Raw genomic sequence first — 15961 nt, 5'->3', positions numbered from 1 at the left:
TACAACAATATATTTGGATTTATAATATACAGGATCTACATATTTATACTGTATATACAGTTTTTGTGTATTTGCTTGTCCATCAGGGATAAACCCAAAAGAGGCAAGCAAACCAGCCCAGGCCGATAAAATAAAGAGTTAAAGATAGCTGTCACAGGTGGGCTCTCCATAATGCTCTTCTCTTAGCCCCCTTGTGTCAGTACCTCATGCTCAGATGTAAAGTTGAGTCATAGGAGCCCTGGGGGCCAGAAGCACTTGTGGGGCTCCATCCATCCGCACTTCTCCATTAACCTTCTGATTCACAAAAAGACCATATGTCCGGATCTATTCTTTTTTTTTTTTTTTTTTTGGCAATTCCCATATTTCTCCATTAGTATGGTATTCAGGTTTTTTATTTATTTATTTAAATCAGCATAAATTAAAGGAAATTTAAATAATGTATCATACTTTTTGGACATTACAGTAATAAGTACGAGATTTTATTATACATTACGGTAATGAGAATTGTAGGGGAAAATGTGCTTAACTGTTATGAAAACTGCTTCTGATTTTGGAGGTGGAATATCACTAGGACATGTTCTTGCAGGTTTTGTGACATTCACTCTTTTAGATTGAACTCTGTGTGTGATGGCTGTTGTTGTGACACAATTCAGATGAGGGTGATATACAGGTTGGATATTTTTGTAGGTCAAAGCAATAGGGCTTGTGTCATACCTAAGCCACATATCTATGTTGAGCTTTGGAGGGACATAATGCATTCAAAATGAGAGCGTTGCCATCTATCTATCTAACAAAAAACAAACAAACACAGAATCGACAGCCAATAATTAATATATGGTAATGGCCTTACATGTACAATAATACATTTGTGTAATCTCTCTCTCTCTCAAACCCCTTCTCATTCTCATTCTGTGTTATTGTTCAACGCAGGTTTAATTGGCAGAGAATCAATGCCCTTCTGAAACCAGCCAATAGCAAAGCACAGTGCAATATAGCTAAATGATAACAGCGGAAGCAAAAATACTGGCGCTGGCATTTACCTTTCACTCTCTCTGTTTACACCAACCCACCCTGTGTACCCATGCCCATTTTAGAAGAAAGTCAAACAGAGCTCGAACTGTGATTCTTCAGCTGTGAATATGTGATGCCTAGCTGTTAGACACAAGAGCAATGCATTTATTTGCAGTAAATGGATAGTTGACATGAAATTCTTTGGGGAGCTGAAATGTCCAGTAGTGCAACTGCTACAGTATACTCCATGTAAAACTATTTTAAACAACATTTTGCTTTATATACAGTATATATATATATATATATATATATATATATATATATATATATAAAATTATTATGAATGGCACTTTTATGACCTTTTATTAGAGAGACTATAAAGAACATTTGTCCTTTTAAAATTAATTTGTCATACCACAAGACCATTTAAAATGAGAAGAGAAAGCTAGAATGTAGTTTAAAATGGTGAAAAATGAATAAGAAAACATCACCAGTGGAAATGGAATACAACATCCCTTTATGAATTCATATACATTTAAATCTAAAATCTTGATGTGTCATAGTGAAGCAAAAGTGTGAAAGCCCCCTAGAGCAACATTGACGCTTCACAAGATGTGTAGAAATCTTGGTCTTGCAGATATCTGGCAACTTTTGAACCCATCTGGTAGAGACTATACATTCTATTCATCAGTCCATAAGATTTATTCAAGAATAGATTTGTTTTAATTTTTTTTTTTAATATCTAAGTCCCTCATTCCATCTGTTGTCAATTGCTAAATTGGAAACATCGTAGTCTCAGATCACTCCCCAGTGAGTTTAGAGGTGGTGCCACATATGGAGAAAAAGAAATCATACAGCTGGTGCTTTAATGTGTCCCTTTTGCAAAATCCTGATTTCCAACAAATGCTAAAGACTGAAATCATTGTCTATATGGAGACCAACTGGTCCTCAGTATCCTCTGTGGGCGTGGCTTTGGAGGCACTTAATCTGTTCTTAGGGGTCGGATCATACAGTATACCTCATTCATCAAAAAATCCAAAGCACAAGAACTCGTGGAGTTGGAAGGGAATATTAAAAGTGCTGAGGCAGAGCTGAAGCGCAGTATGTCATCTAATGGCCTCAGAGAATTGACCCAATTGAAATATAAATATATACTATTTTGTCGTGGAAAGTGGAGTTTTGGTTATTCAGGGCAAAACAGTCATATTTTGAGTCGGGGGACAAAGCAGGGAAGCTTTTGGCTAGATATATAAAGCAGAGAGAGTCTTTTTCTACCATTCCCTCAGTGAAATCTGCTGGTGGTGATATTTTTACCTCGGCCATTGATATTAATAATGCTTTTAAAGAATTCTGTCTTGATCTTTATAGTTCCACGTCTTCGTCTACTGATGAAGATATTAGACACTTTGTGGAAGCACTGGAACTCCCTAAATTGACGACTGAGCAAAACATTTCTCTTGATACTGAGATAACCTTGGAGGAACTTGACGAGGTAATTAAGTCTCTACCTACAGTCAAGGCTACGGGGCCAGATGGTTTTGCCGCTGAATTTTTTAGATCTTATGCTACAGAATTGGCTCCACTTTTGTTAGAAGTTTATACGGAATCATTAAAGAATGGAAAGCTTCCGCCAACCATGACACAAGCCCGGATCAGTCTGATTCTTAAAAAGGACAAAGTTCCAAGTGAGTGTAAAAGTTACTGTCCAATTTCCCTGATCCAGCTAGATGTTAAAATTTTGTCACAAATTTTGGCTAATCGATTAAGTAAAGTTTTGACACATATAGATCTTATACATATAGATCAAGTGGTGTATATTCGGGGTCGTAGCTCTTCTGATAACATTAGGCATTTCATCAATATCATGTGGTCAGTGGCGAATGATCAGACTCCGATCGCTGCCATCTCACTTGATGCCGAAAAGGCGTTTGATATGGTAGAATGGGATTATGTTTTTAAGATTTTGGAAATGTATGGGTTTGGGAGTACGTTTATTGGTTGGATCAAGTTACTTTATAGACACCCTGTAGTAGCGGTACAAACAAATGGATTAATTTCAGATTATTTTACTCTGGATAGGGGCACCCGGCAGGGTTGCCCTCTTTCTCCATTACTGTTCTGTCTTGCCCTGGAACCATTAGCAACCGCGATAAGAAAGAAGGATGATTTTCCAGGGGTGGTGACGGGAGGTGTGGCGCATAAACTTCTGCTTTATGATATTTTATTATTCATCTCTGACCCTACTAGATCTATGCCTTGCCTCCACAGAATTATTAATTCCTTTTCTAAGTTTTCAGGATACAAAGTCAACTGGTCTAAATCCGAAGCTTTGGCTCTGACAGCATACTGTCCAGTAACGGCTTTCCAGCCAGGCACCTTCCAGTGGCCCAAACAGGGCATTAAGTATTTGGGTGTTTTATTCTGAAAAAATTTGTCTGATTTAGCTAGAGTTAATTTTTACCCTTTAATAAAAAGGTTTTCGAGCGATGTGGACAGGTGGGCTTCACTGCATTTATCGATGATTGGGAAGGTTAATGTTATTAAAATGAACTGTATTCCGAAATTCAACTACCTGATACAGTCAATCCCTGTAGAGGTCCCCCTCTCTTATTTCAAGCAATTTGAGAGCATAGTGAAGTCCTTCATTTGGAATGGCAAGTGACCCAGATTACATTTTAGTAACTGCATAGGCCGATTGACAAAGGTGGCCTAGGCCTACCCAAGATTTTGTTTTATTATTATGCATTCGGTCTCAGACATTTGGCTCATTGGTCACTTCCACCTGAAAGAGCCCCTTCCTGGTTCTGTACTGAACAGGAAGTTCTTGCCCCTATTTTGCCATTGCAAAGCCTTTCTATCAATCTAACCAGAGAAGTTAAATCACACCCCGTTATTTCACATTTGCACTCGGTATGGACAGAAGTGTTCAGAGTATTTAATTCAGATATTCATCTAAATATTGCATCAAGCTTATGGCTAAACCCCAAACTATGCATTAATAAGTCCCCTTTCTGCTGGTCAGAGTGGATTGCGATGGGGGTTAATACACTCTGTGACTCATATGAGAGTAGTCTGTTGAGATCCTTTGAAAATTTGGTTCAACATTTTGGGATCCCCAGATCTCAGTTTTTTAGGTATCTACAGCTGTGCCACATGCTCTGTACTATTTTTGGGAATAGCATACACCCACTAAAGCAGCAGATACAGGCTTTTGGAAAAGGTCATGAGGCATCAGTGTATTACTCCTTGTTAATTCAGAGTCTGGGGGACGGAGCCTCGACCACTCTCAAGAGATTATGGGAGAAAGATTTAAACTTGGAATTGGAGGAGGGAGAATGGGTTAGGATTCTAAAAAATATAAAAACTGCATCTAGAGACGCAAGGGTGCACCTTATACAATTCAAGATTTTACATCGGTTCTATTGGACCCCCTCTAAATTTTATAGGCTTGGTCTTAAAGAAAAACCCACCTGCTGGCGATGACAGTCAGAGGATGGAGACTTTTGGGGGTGTGTTGAGATACACAAGTTTTGGTTAAAGGTTCAGAGTCTGGTGTGCGATGTGTTATGCACATAATTTTGCCCTAGACTCTGTATCTTGGGTGATGGGTGGTCATCGACATTGAAAGTAGACACATAAAAAGTTGGGTCTTAACCAGTGTCATGATCGGCAGGCAGATTATTTTAAGGGGCTGTAGGTTGGCTGGAGCACCCTCTTTTCAGGAGTGGTGCTCAGAGATGGGAAGGGTGGCAGCCTTTGGGGAAGGGGCATTTAGAAGAATGGGGAGGTACAACATGTTCATGGAGAAATGGGGCAGGTATTTGTCTTTTATGGATATGTGATTATAATTAGTATATTTTTTTATTTGTTTATTTATCTATTTATTTTTTTGTGCGTGTGTGTGTCTATATCATTTCAGACCCCTGTGATGTTGTTGGGGTCAGGGTGGGATTGGAAAGGGGAAGGGTAATAGTGGGGGTTAAGAATTGATTCTGTGTATATATGTTTTGTTTTATTTTGTTCATATATGTGAATCAGTAAAAATTGTTCATTTGAAAATCTTGATGTTGATTTAAAAATAAGACCATAGATATGCATCAAAAACCCCAATATTCAAAAATCTATTATAAAAATCCTATACCTCCCTTTTGATCTACAGTATAACTGCAGAAAAGAGAATTAAACATGATCTGTTGCACTGTCAAAAGTCAAGTCACAGTTGTCTTTTAAATTCTATCAAGGCATGAACTAATTTCCTAAGCGAGTGTAAACAGGAATACAAGGGCTCTTGTGAAGGTCATCTCATTATGTTGGGGTAAAATTAGCTTCTCAGCCTATGACTTCTGTGTCAGGACAGTTTTGTGTGGCTCAGAATGATGGGAGAAATCACAGTGGATCTGATCATAGCAATGGGTTCTTTAGAACGAATCCCAATGAATAAGTAAATACCTGTGACTTTTTATTTTAAATAGATGAGAAGCCAGCACAGACAAAAGTCTATCGATTTGTTTGCCTTGAATAAACGCTCATTGAAAAATGAACTGCCACTACATGCTGTGAATTTGTGCTCAAAACACAAAGTCAAACCAGTACAAAACAGTTGTGCCACTTTTGCACAATAACCTGAATTAGGCTCATTATAGATTGAGCTTTTACAAAATGGTGTGCTATTTGCCTGTTGCAATGCTATTACTACTCACAGAAAGTAGGCAGTAAACAGAATTTCAAATCTTAAAGAAGAGCATACAAACAGGACATTTATCCAGATATGTGCAATAGACAAGAACAATTTTGCCATTTTAAAGTGCAGATTCAGTATTGGACAATATTGAATCAGAAAACAGTTCGCACCTCTGAGTCATTTTATTTATTTTTTGGTATAAAATGAGAAAGTGACACATATTAAAATCTAATGATTTGTAAGCCTTGAATACACGTTCATTAGAAAAACGAACTGCCACTACATGCTTTAAAATTTTGTGCTGATCTTTTCAACAGGTACAGAATTCTCACTAAGATTTGTCCACAGATAGGTGTGGCACTGAGCTGTCGACTACATGAACAATGCACTCTTTTTCAGTCAATATACAAAAGTCTATTACACACCCTCTAATCCACAGCTGCCGATCAATAGTGCTGTTGCATAGCTTGAGGACATTCCTTGCAATAATGTTTTGGTGAGATGACACAATTAAAGCACAGTGATGGAAAAATATTGACACAGGCTCAGGATGAGTAATTTGAGAGTTTGATTTGATGCTCATGCCATTGGGATACAGCTGGCTTGAGTTGTGCTATAACAGCATCTGAACTACCTTTCTGGTTCTGCATTGAATTTATGTATTGAGTTACTATTGAAAAGCAAGCTTCATACAGCAGATGAAAGAGATGGAAGGGAAAGGAAAGATATGACCTTTCAGATCTAGGTTTCGCTGTGTATTTTCAGCTCCCCCTTTGAGAATATTTGAGAGGTAATTTCAAGTGGTTCTGATAATTGCATTATTGGAGTAGTGGAGGAAGTTTAAATGCAGATAGAATGCTGTCTCTTTTCCCTGTCACCCTACTGAGGAAATAACAGCTGTTCTTAAAGTTACACCTGCATGCTGCTCTGTGTGTATTGATGTCCAGAATGGACACAGAGACCACACAGACAACCTTCTGTATCTAATCAGAACAAAACTGGACATAAAGCCCTTGATAAACAACAACCTGCAGGATTCTATAGGATATTGCAATCTCTAGCTATGAGTAAGAGAACACCAAGGCAAAACTGTTAAAATCAAGATATCAAGAAACATGAAATGAATGTGATTTTATTTAAAAAAAAAATTATTTGAAACCTGTATTCATTGTGTTATCAGTGCTTGAAGACTTCTCAGAGTCTGCCGGTACAATGTCATTTTGCCAATCACTTCTGACCCTATGACTGATTTTGATAAAATCACATCACAGTTTAAACATCTTTAAAAAAATATGTCACAGCTGTTACAGAAGTGTTGTCAGCTCATATGCAGACACTTTTTCAACAAAAAATGAATCGATAATGAAAACCGAACCTTACAAGAAAATACTCCGAAAAGTTTGCTTTTATTCGAATTTCTTCAAGTGTTAAACGAGCGTCTCATCTGTTCAGAGTCTGTAGTGCTCATAAGTGAAAGTCTAATGTGAAGTGTCACTGAACCTGCATACATGCATGTATACTGATTGTGTTACAGATGTGCATCAGTGTTCTCAACATCATCAAGTCAGTTTATTCTCCGTTATCTTCACAAATTCAACATATGTGCTGGACAAGGAAAGGCTAATTTTGCCCTCATTGAATGTGAGGATAATAGAGAAAGATGAAGGACAGACATTGCTCTTTTTCAGTATTACATTTATTTTATGTAAATAAATAAATAAATAAATAAATAAAAAACAGTACTGCATGAGATTGCCTTTGTTTTCTTATGTTGGTTGATATTGTCAAAGATATGGACTTGAGCAGATCTAAATGTTCTTCTTCAGTTTTCATAGACAATAACCCTACATTGTATGTTTTTATTTTCAAAGTAAAATTAATCAAAACCTATTTGTTAGTTGAGAGTGTGAGGTCATGTTTGTTCTTCAGCCAGATCTTTAGAAGGAATGTATGGCCAGACCTTAAATTTGTTAATGAAATGCCACTATTTTAAAGTTAATACACACATATTATTAAGAGTGTTTTTTTATTTTTTAATGTTAACATGTTAGTTACAATGAAAGTGTTAGCTTAGATAAATACGGAGAAAAGTTTGGCCCCCATTGAGTTTTCATCTGGATAATCTGGCCCCTGCAAGAAAGTAGTTGAAGAGCCGTACTTATAGTATAAATCCCCAAATATATGTATTTATTTTTAAATAAGCACATGTTGTGAACAAAGACAGTCTCAGAGTATCATTAGTATCGGAGTATCATCATCAAATCGAGTTGAATTCTTACAAGGAGAGTACCTGCACTTTTTTCTTCCACTTCAAGCACTGTTTTATACTTGTATTTTTAAAATATGTGGGTCTAAGGGACCGTTCAGACTCGTTCTTGTGCAAAAAAAAAAAAAAAGCAAGAAGCTATGCCACGAATATAAAAAGTTTACATTCTTTTTAACCTGACACTGTGTCTAAGGCCACATTCACTCTATTCCATTTTCAATTTCCTAATGTCATGCGAAGAGTGTTTTCGGTGGAAGAAAACGTGTTCTAGTGTGGATGAGAGGTGTAAACGAAGCGAAGTTAATGCATTGATGAAAATGAAAACATATTAGTGTATGCCTTAGGGGCCATTCACACCCAACGTGTTTTTTGTCCATCTGCGCGGTTTTTCAATTGTGTTCCTCTGTAAACATCCGATAGATGAATGTCTTTGAATGTTGTGCCACGTCTCACAGTTTTTTTGTTTTTTGGCGTCTCGTACAGGAGTGCCACATTTTTGGATGTCATGTCAGCATTCTGTTAAATCTGTTGTGCTGCACCAGCTTGTTTCAGTGCAAAAACACGTTTGGACTGAACAGCCCCTAAAAATGCGATGATCCAATGCGAGACACTGAAAAAACAGTGGGAGATGGCGAAACGGTGAAAGATGTCTGTTTAGTGCATGTTTACACAAAAAACAAAACAAAACAAAAAAAAAATTAAAATCAGTGCAGATGGACACAAAAACATGTTTGGTGTGAACCGCCCCTAAGGAGATTTGGATGGCAACAATTTGTTAAAATTACACATTGAATTGCGCACATTCTAAAAAGTTGACAGCGAGCGACTCCATTTAATTCCACTTTTTAATTTTTATTTCTTACTTCAAGAAACACACTGGAAGTTAATGATATCTTTAGGGAAGCAGAAAGAGAGCAGAGAGACGTGTTCATGGCCAAAACAGAAGCAGAGATTTCAGCAGTGATTAGAGTGATGGGAGCCCTTCTGACGACAATGGCTCCATCAGCTGTGTTAATGGAGTTATCTTCAGCACTCAGTGACCCTCTGTTTATTTCACACCTGTTTACTGTCTGACTGATACAGCAAAACATCCACTGATTAAACCTGATTTGTCTTAAACTGCCACAAAGTACAAGAGAAATACATTTAGCATTTATTTACATTTAAGTGCTCATTAATGTAATATTCTGCAAAATAGTTCCACTGGTACTCACAATCTATGCCTGCCTCTAATTTTGCTTGATATAATCTCAGCATTCTACTGGGAAGGTGGGCTGCATTATACATTCCTTTTAAATGCAAATGTTCTGTTGAAAATTGTCTATTTTACTTTCCCCAGCGGTTTAGTTGAACTGAAATGACATGAACTATGTAATACTAGTGTGCTGCTTACTGCATATAGAGCAGTATACACTGTATACTGCCTAATATTTTTTTTAAAAGTATGTGAAACAGTATGAATTATGCAACTATGAATCCATATTAACATGTATGTATATGTAGTATGGTAGTATGCTATTAGGAACATGGCAATGGGAATGACTACGTGTTGCTAACATCACTTCCTCTCCCTGTGTGCCTCTACAGCAGCCCCATAGCATCGTACAGCGACGCCTCCTGGAGGGCAACATTCCACGTCTGCGTGGAGAAGCCCGAGACGCCCCCACTCATGTTCGCTCACCTCTGGCAGACAGCAAAGAGGGCGGAGAGCCAGAGGAGAGGAGTGAGAGTACGGTTGATGACTCCACAGAGGAGAGGGAGTCTCCAGAGGAGAGCGAAAAGAGCTTCAGGTCTGATGAGGATGAGGACGATGAAGATGGGGACAGCAGTGATGCTGGAGGAAAGACAGAGCCCAAACAGAAGGGAGGAAGAGATCAAACGGAAGTGGAGAGGAAGAAAGGCCTTAAAGAGGGCGGGAAGGCATCCACCCTCTCAGCTATCATGGTCCAGTGTAAGGTAATGTTATGAAACACATGATGGTAGAAGGTGAAGGTGGCCCCAAAAAATATTTGGATGTCCATACACTTTAAGGGGCTACTGTGTCAGTTAACCTCTTTCCAGGCTTTTTCAGCTGTATGTGACCACAATAGAAGCGATAACAGCTTGCTGTAATTACAAAACATGAGCTCTGGCTCCCTATGACTCATGGTTTTATTTTCCTCACAGTGATTAGTCTGGTCGGTTGGGTTTGAAAGCTTTTTACAGGGCCAGCATTTGTCTACAAAGCCCAAATCTGCAATACAATTGAGATGATGTAACTGGACTGCAAGTCAGCGTATGACATAAAATCTGTCTGACCTGTCTAACATCTAGAAATCTTTAGTTAACACAAGACACAAGGGACTAAACAATAGCTAAAATAAGATTGATTTTAAAGATGTGATCTTGTAATAAATATTGCCGTTGCACATTGGGAACAATGCCAATATTTCTCTACAGTTAGGTTATTTTAAATTGTTCTGTTTTACTGTAGAACAGACTGAACCTCATCAAAATCACATCTGGCAGGACCCCCTCTCCATCACTCTGCATTAATGCAGTGATTGAGTGCAGTAAAAATAGACTCTAAATTAAAGCAGATTAAACCACAGTGTTGAGTGTGAACCAAGAGCAGCTAATTTTCTGAGCCTTCACAAGCCAGTGATTGACAGTCAACTGGCGATTCAAGAGTTCAAGAGCAACAAAAACATCCTGCATCCAGTCAAATCAGGCGATCAAAGCATGGTGATATTACCTTGTACCTTGTAAGTTTACTGCAGTTCTGAAAGTTCAAAAACACATGTAAGTGATAATGCACAGTCAGTACAGTCTGTACTTTATTTCACTTATTACATGGCTACTTAAAAATAAATAAATAAATGGACATGAAATATTGGTTTGAGTTAAATGATTTTATAATGTGACAAGAAAGACTGCAAAGTGATAAGAGAGACATGAAACTTGCACAACTAGGAAATCAGTTGCCAAGGACAACAGTCAATTATACAGTTTAGTGGCCATTATACAATTCTATTTGACAGCAGAATGCAGAGATTGACCAATCAGAATCAAGTACCCAAGAGAGCTCTGTTACACTGGAAACCCTAATGTTGTCATTACTGGAAAAATCAAGTTGTAATTATTAAACATTTATAATAAATAAATAAATAAATAAATACATAAATAAATAAATATATATATATATATATTAAAATGTCAATTATTGGCTCATAATTCAAATATCTAGTTCCTTGAACTTATTTATCTTAAAAATCTATAGATTTAAGATTTTAAGTGTTACGCTAACAATTGAGTACAAAGTTGAGGCTATGGGGAATACCCATAATCCCTTGTTCTTGAATTATTTAATTATGTTTCCTTGGTCAAAAGGAACTCATGGGGACATTTAAATAGCTGTTATTAAGAATTTATAGAGGTTTTAGCTCATTTGTAGTATTATTTATATTGTTTTGTTGTAAATAGTTTAGGCAGACCTAAAATCAGTTATAATTTTATTTATTTCAGCTGTTTTATTGTATGATCTAAATTTGAGTCAATTCAACTAAAATGATTAAGTAGAAACAACAATATTTAAATAATAAATCTGAGGTAAGTCTACTTGCATCTAGTTACATTAACTTAAATAGTTAAGTTCATTCTATACAAACACCAAGTTAAGTAAACATATATACACACGTTTTGGTGATGCCATTACTCAGTTCAATAGAGGGACCAAGTTTACTCAAGCAATTTCATAAAGTCAATTTATTAGGGGTTTCAATGTATAATGTTCTAATAATAATAGGATTGAAGTTACAGTATATGAGTTAAAATTCTCTTCAGTGCTTAATGTTCCAGATTGCATGTGCATTTTGAATGAACTGAATACATGCACATTCTTCTTATCATACGAGAACTGAAAGATGGAATGAATCCCTCTGCATCTAATTAAAGCTTCAGTAATGAAGGGCCAGTTAAGTGGGGCAGGGTTTTACATAGTAAATCCATGGTACTGCAGTCTCTTCTGGAAAGATTAATTTCACTTTGAGACTGGGAAGTCAAGCATGATTGTGCTCAATGTAGAGATATCATTATTATGAAATGCAAGTTTTCATCACTGCACGTTTTAGTGCACGCATATAGAATGAGGTCAAAATGTCTGAGCCCACTAGTGAAAAAATGCTTCCTTTTTTAAGTTTTCTAATGATTTTAATTACAAAATGTACTTTAATTGAAATAAATAATTTTGGATTTTCTTAATATTCTGTAGGCTATGGCTCCCTTTTGTTTTAATGAAAACATGCACTCAAGCTGGCATGGACTCCACACGTTTTTGCAAAACCTGATTATCCATGTTATCCAGCATGATTTAAGAATGTTTCAAAGAGCATTTTTTGTGGTTCAATGACAGGCAAGGTAATCTGACTTTTTGTATGAATGAATTAACATAGTCAATGTCACAAATTTGCTTTTTTGATTAGTGACCTAGAAATGGTGCAGAATCGTAATTTTTTTCGTATTCATATAACATCATAATGTTTCTTTGTTTAAAGTTTTTCAAAATCCTTAAATTGCTTTAAATTGGATTTTGAATCCCAGATTTTCAAAGTAGACTTTTAAACCCCACTCAATACATGCACATTTGTAGTATAGTGAATCAAATAAAGCCACAACAGACCTCGCAGAGGAATTCATCTCACTGAGTTCAGATGTTTTGTAGCATCCTAGGAGTTCTGTATTGTTCCTTTTCATGTTTCTTATTTCCTTTTGATTGTGTGATTCAAATAATAATAATAAAAAAATAAAAGAAACAAATTCATTCACTTCATGGATATTATTATAACCTCACCACAGGGCGCAGGGAAACACACAGATAAATTAAGACTTACACAGTCACAGCGTGAATGATCTTGACACACATTCTACTGAGAATCACAGTTTGCCCCATATGGCAGGTTGCACACATTCTCTCGTCTGTGCACACTCGATAAAAAATTAATTCTTTGCCTTGGAAGTGTGAAACAATTGATGAAACTTTGTGTGTCTATTAGGGTCAGAAATGTTCATGGGCTTTGGGCAAAAATGCCATTTTTTTTTTTGGTTATCTAACATTTGAAATTAGATATAATGTATATTAATTATAGATAGAATATATTGATAATTATATAATTATACTGTATATTGTAAGAGAGTGCAGGGTAGATTACTTCTGAAATGTAAACTTGTAGATTACACTTTAAGGTAATTAATTCATTGCGTAAAGTCAACTTATTAGGGGTTTCCATGTATAATGTTCTAATATCTATATAATAAACCTGATTAGTCACATCATATAAAAATAGAAACTACTGTAGAGAGGTCAAAACAAAGTTCAGTACTAACTTTGATGTTGGCTTGACATGGCCTGTTTAAAAGTTTTAGGTTTAAAGGTTTAACTACAGTAAGACAGACAGCCAGCTAGTTAGCTATGGCTAGCATAAATAGAAATGTCAGATTTTGATCACCCGCAACAGGAAAATTGTAAGTCTGTTTAGCTAGAAGAGACATAAGTCACACTAAGTTAGAACAGTCTGAAGGTCTGTGCTGAGTTTGGTGTCTGTAGCTTTTAAGCTGTAGAAGGAGCTACTTATAGGATGTAATTACTGAAAACACACACATACAAAAATCTGGTCGCTTATTTTAATATAATTTGGTGAGACAAGTCGCTAACTTTGGGCCTGTTTTGTCAGATCAGACTGCTGCTTTCTCTTGCAAGATCTGGCAACACTGTTTGTGTATATATGCAACATACTAGTGGTGATGGAACAAGGGTGAGAGAGGCTTAACGGCCCCCTCTGTGTGAGCATAGATAGGTTAATGCTCTATCCTTTATGTGGTAGGAAATTTGCGGGGGAGACTGCTCACACAGGCTTCTCACCTTGAGTGACAGGAAACTCAAGGAGGCTGTAGAAAAAGCTCTCATCCACTTATTATCTTAAACGATGGAACAGTGTTGACGCAGCCTGGATCACTCATTAAATGTGCAAATAGCAAAGAGGCAAAGCACAAACTCACAATGTTTGAGGTGTGTGTGCCAATGTGTAGGTGGAGCCATATTGTCTTTAAGTCTTCATGCATGCTGAGAGACCATATGCCACAAACAGGCTTCAAATCCCTCGAAATATCTCTACTGTTACTTCCCCCCCAACAATGCAAGGTAATGACTGATTACTATTTAAAGGAACAGTTCACCAAAATATGAAAATCCTGTCATTATCTACACACGCTCAAGTTTAGCTGAATTTCCTGGATACTCTTGAGTGAGGAAATATGACAAAGAGCATCATAACAATACAATAAAAGTATTCCATCCAAACCGTCTGCTACATTTAAGTCTTCTGAGGACTTTTCCATTAACTTTCAAAAGAACGATTCGCTGACAAATCCAAATCGGACATAACCATTACTTTTTTTTCTCTACACAAGGGCAATATTTAGCTCATTAAATGACTTAACAGCAGAGAAAAACAACAAAAATATACAGTATGTTCATTATACAGTTGCAATCGAAATTATTCAACCCCCCCAAGACAGTAAGGATTTACAAAGGTAAGCTTTTCTGATGACCCAGAATTTTTTAACTTTACATCTATATCAGTTGAGTGACAAGGTCATAGTGTGAATATATAACCTAATATTTCTAAATAGCAGGATTTTTTTTAAATACAGCCATGTCATAATTATTCAACCCCTATTGCATGTAGCTGTTTCTTAAATATGTAAGGCTACACAAGTAATTGTTTTATCTGCAGTGGCACTTATTTAAGTTTTAAAATGTATTTTTAGCCTTGAAAGCAAAAATGTATTTCTATGCAAAAAATGCAATTAAAAAAGCTAATAGAGGAGATTATTTCATTACACATGAAAGGTCATGGCTAAAAGTACATTTCCAAGGCACTTCAATTTCCAATAGACAAAGTTGGCAGCAGTATTCATATTTTTTTTTAAATATGGTACAACAGCAACCTTCTTGGGGTGTGGAAGAAAGCAAAACTTCATCAAGGGAAATGTTGACTTGAATATTCAAGAAGTAATAGGGAAGAAGTAGGAAAGACCTGTGGAGTCCTGGAAGAAGGTTTTGTAGATGTATGACACTAAACTGAAAATGAGTTTTAGACCCATGGGTCAGCAGTACGTCTGGAGTAAGATGACAAGGTGATGACAAGAACGACACCATCTCCACAGTCAAGCATGGGGGTGGGTCAGTCCTGTTATGGGGGTGTTTTGTGGCTGCAGGAAATGGATATCCTGACATGTGACTGATGCCATGGATTCTTTCAGGTATCAGTCCATTTTGGCATGAAAAATGTGATGCCTTCAGTGTGTAAATTGAAGCTCGGTGATCACTGGACTTTCCAGCAAGACAATAACACCAAGGATACATCCAAGTTGTCCAAAATCTGGTTCAGGGATAGGTCGTGGAATGTCCTTAAATGGCCCTTTCAGTCCATCATTAAAATCCCATTGCAAACCTTTGTTGGGATTTCAAGGAAGCAGTGGCAGCACAGAAACCAAAGAATGTCAATGAGCTGGAAGCTTTTGCTCATGAGAAATGTGTAAAAATTCTAATAGAGAGGTGTCTGAAGCCTGAGAACACTTACCTGAAACATTTATTTGCTGTTATTAAGGATAAAGGATGCTCCACAAATGATTGACTTTGGGGGTTGAATATTTTTGACATTTGTGGAGAGAATTAGTAATTTTTTATTTTAAAATTTGGGTAAACTGAACTCTTTGTTCTCAAAATCACTCAAATGTGTATTAAAAACTTACTTTGACTGTTTACTGATGTTTTAGTTGATGTGTTTTAATTCACATCACCAGAATGTATTGCTAGTCAGGGGGGTTAAATAATTTTGATTGCAACTGTAGAAGGGTTTAGTTTCAGGAAAACATAATTTTAAAATTTGCTGATATTTCCAAGTTTTCCATGACCATGGGAACCCTGTTAATGTGAGAAACAGACAAAATTTTTGAAACATTAT

The 15961-nt window shown here is 36.6% G+C and overlaps 1 protein-coding gene across 6 annotated transcripts in view; it reads left to right on the top strand.

Annotated features, from left to right (window-relative positions):
- Positions 1–15961, top strand: part of LOC127436886 (nuclear receptor-interacting protein 3-like) — a 45980-nt gene that overhangs the window by 17481 nt on the left and 12538 nt on the right. For all 6 annotated transcript variants that reach the window (XM_051691369.1, XM_051691371.1, XM_051691370.1 and 3 more), the window contains exon 2: positions 9546–9914. In XM_051691369.1, the coding sequence (XP_051547329.1) occupies positions 9546–9914 (369 nt within the window). The remainder of the gene's footprint in view (positions 1–9545; positions 9915–15961) is intronic.

Source organism: Myxocyprinus asiaticus, chromosome 47 (assembly GCF_019703515.2).
Source record: "Myxocyprinus asiaticus isolate MX2 ecotype Aquarium Trade chromosome 47, UBuf_Myxa_2, whole genome shotgun sequence".
NCBI classification, from domain to species: domain Eukaryota; kingdom Metazoa; phylum Chordata; class Actinopteri; order Cypriniformes; family Catostomidae; genus Myxocyprinus; species Myxocyprinus asiaticus.
This window is presented reverse-complemented; position numbering and strand designations above follow the sequence as displayed.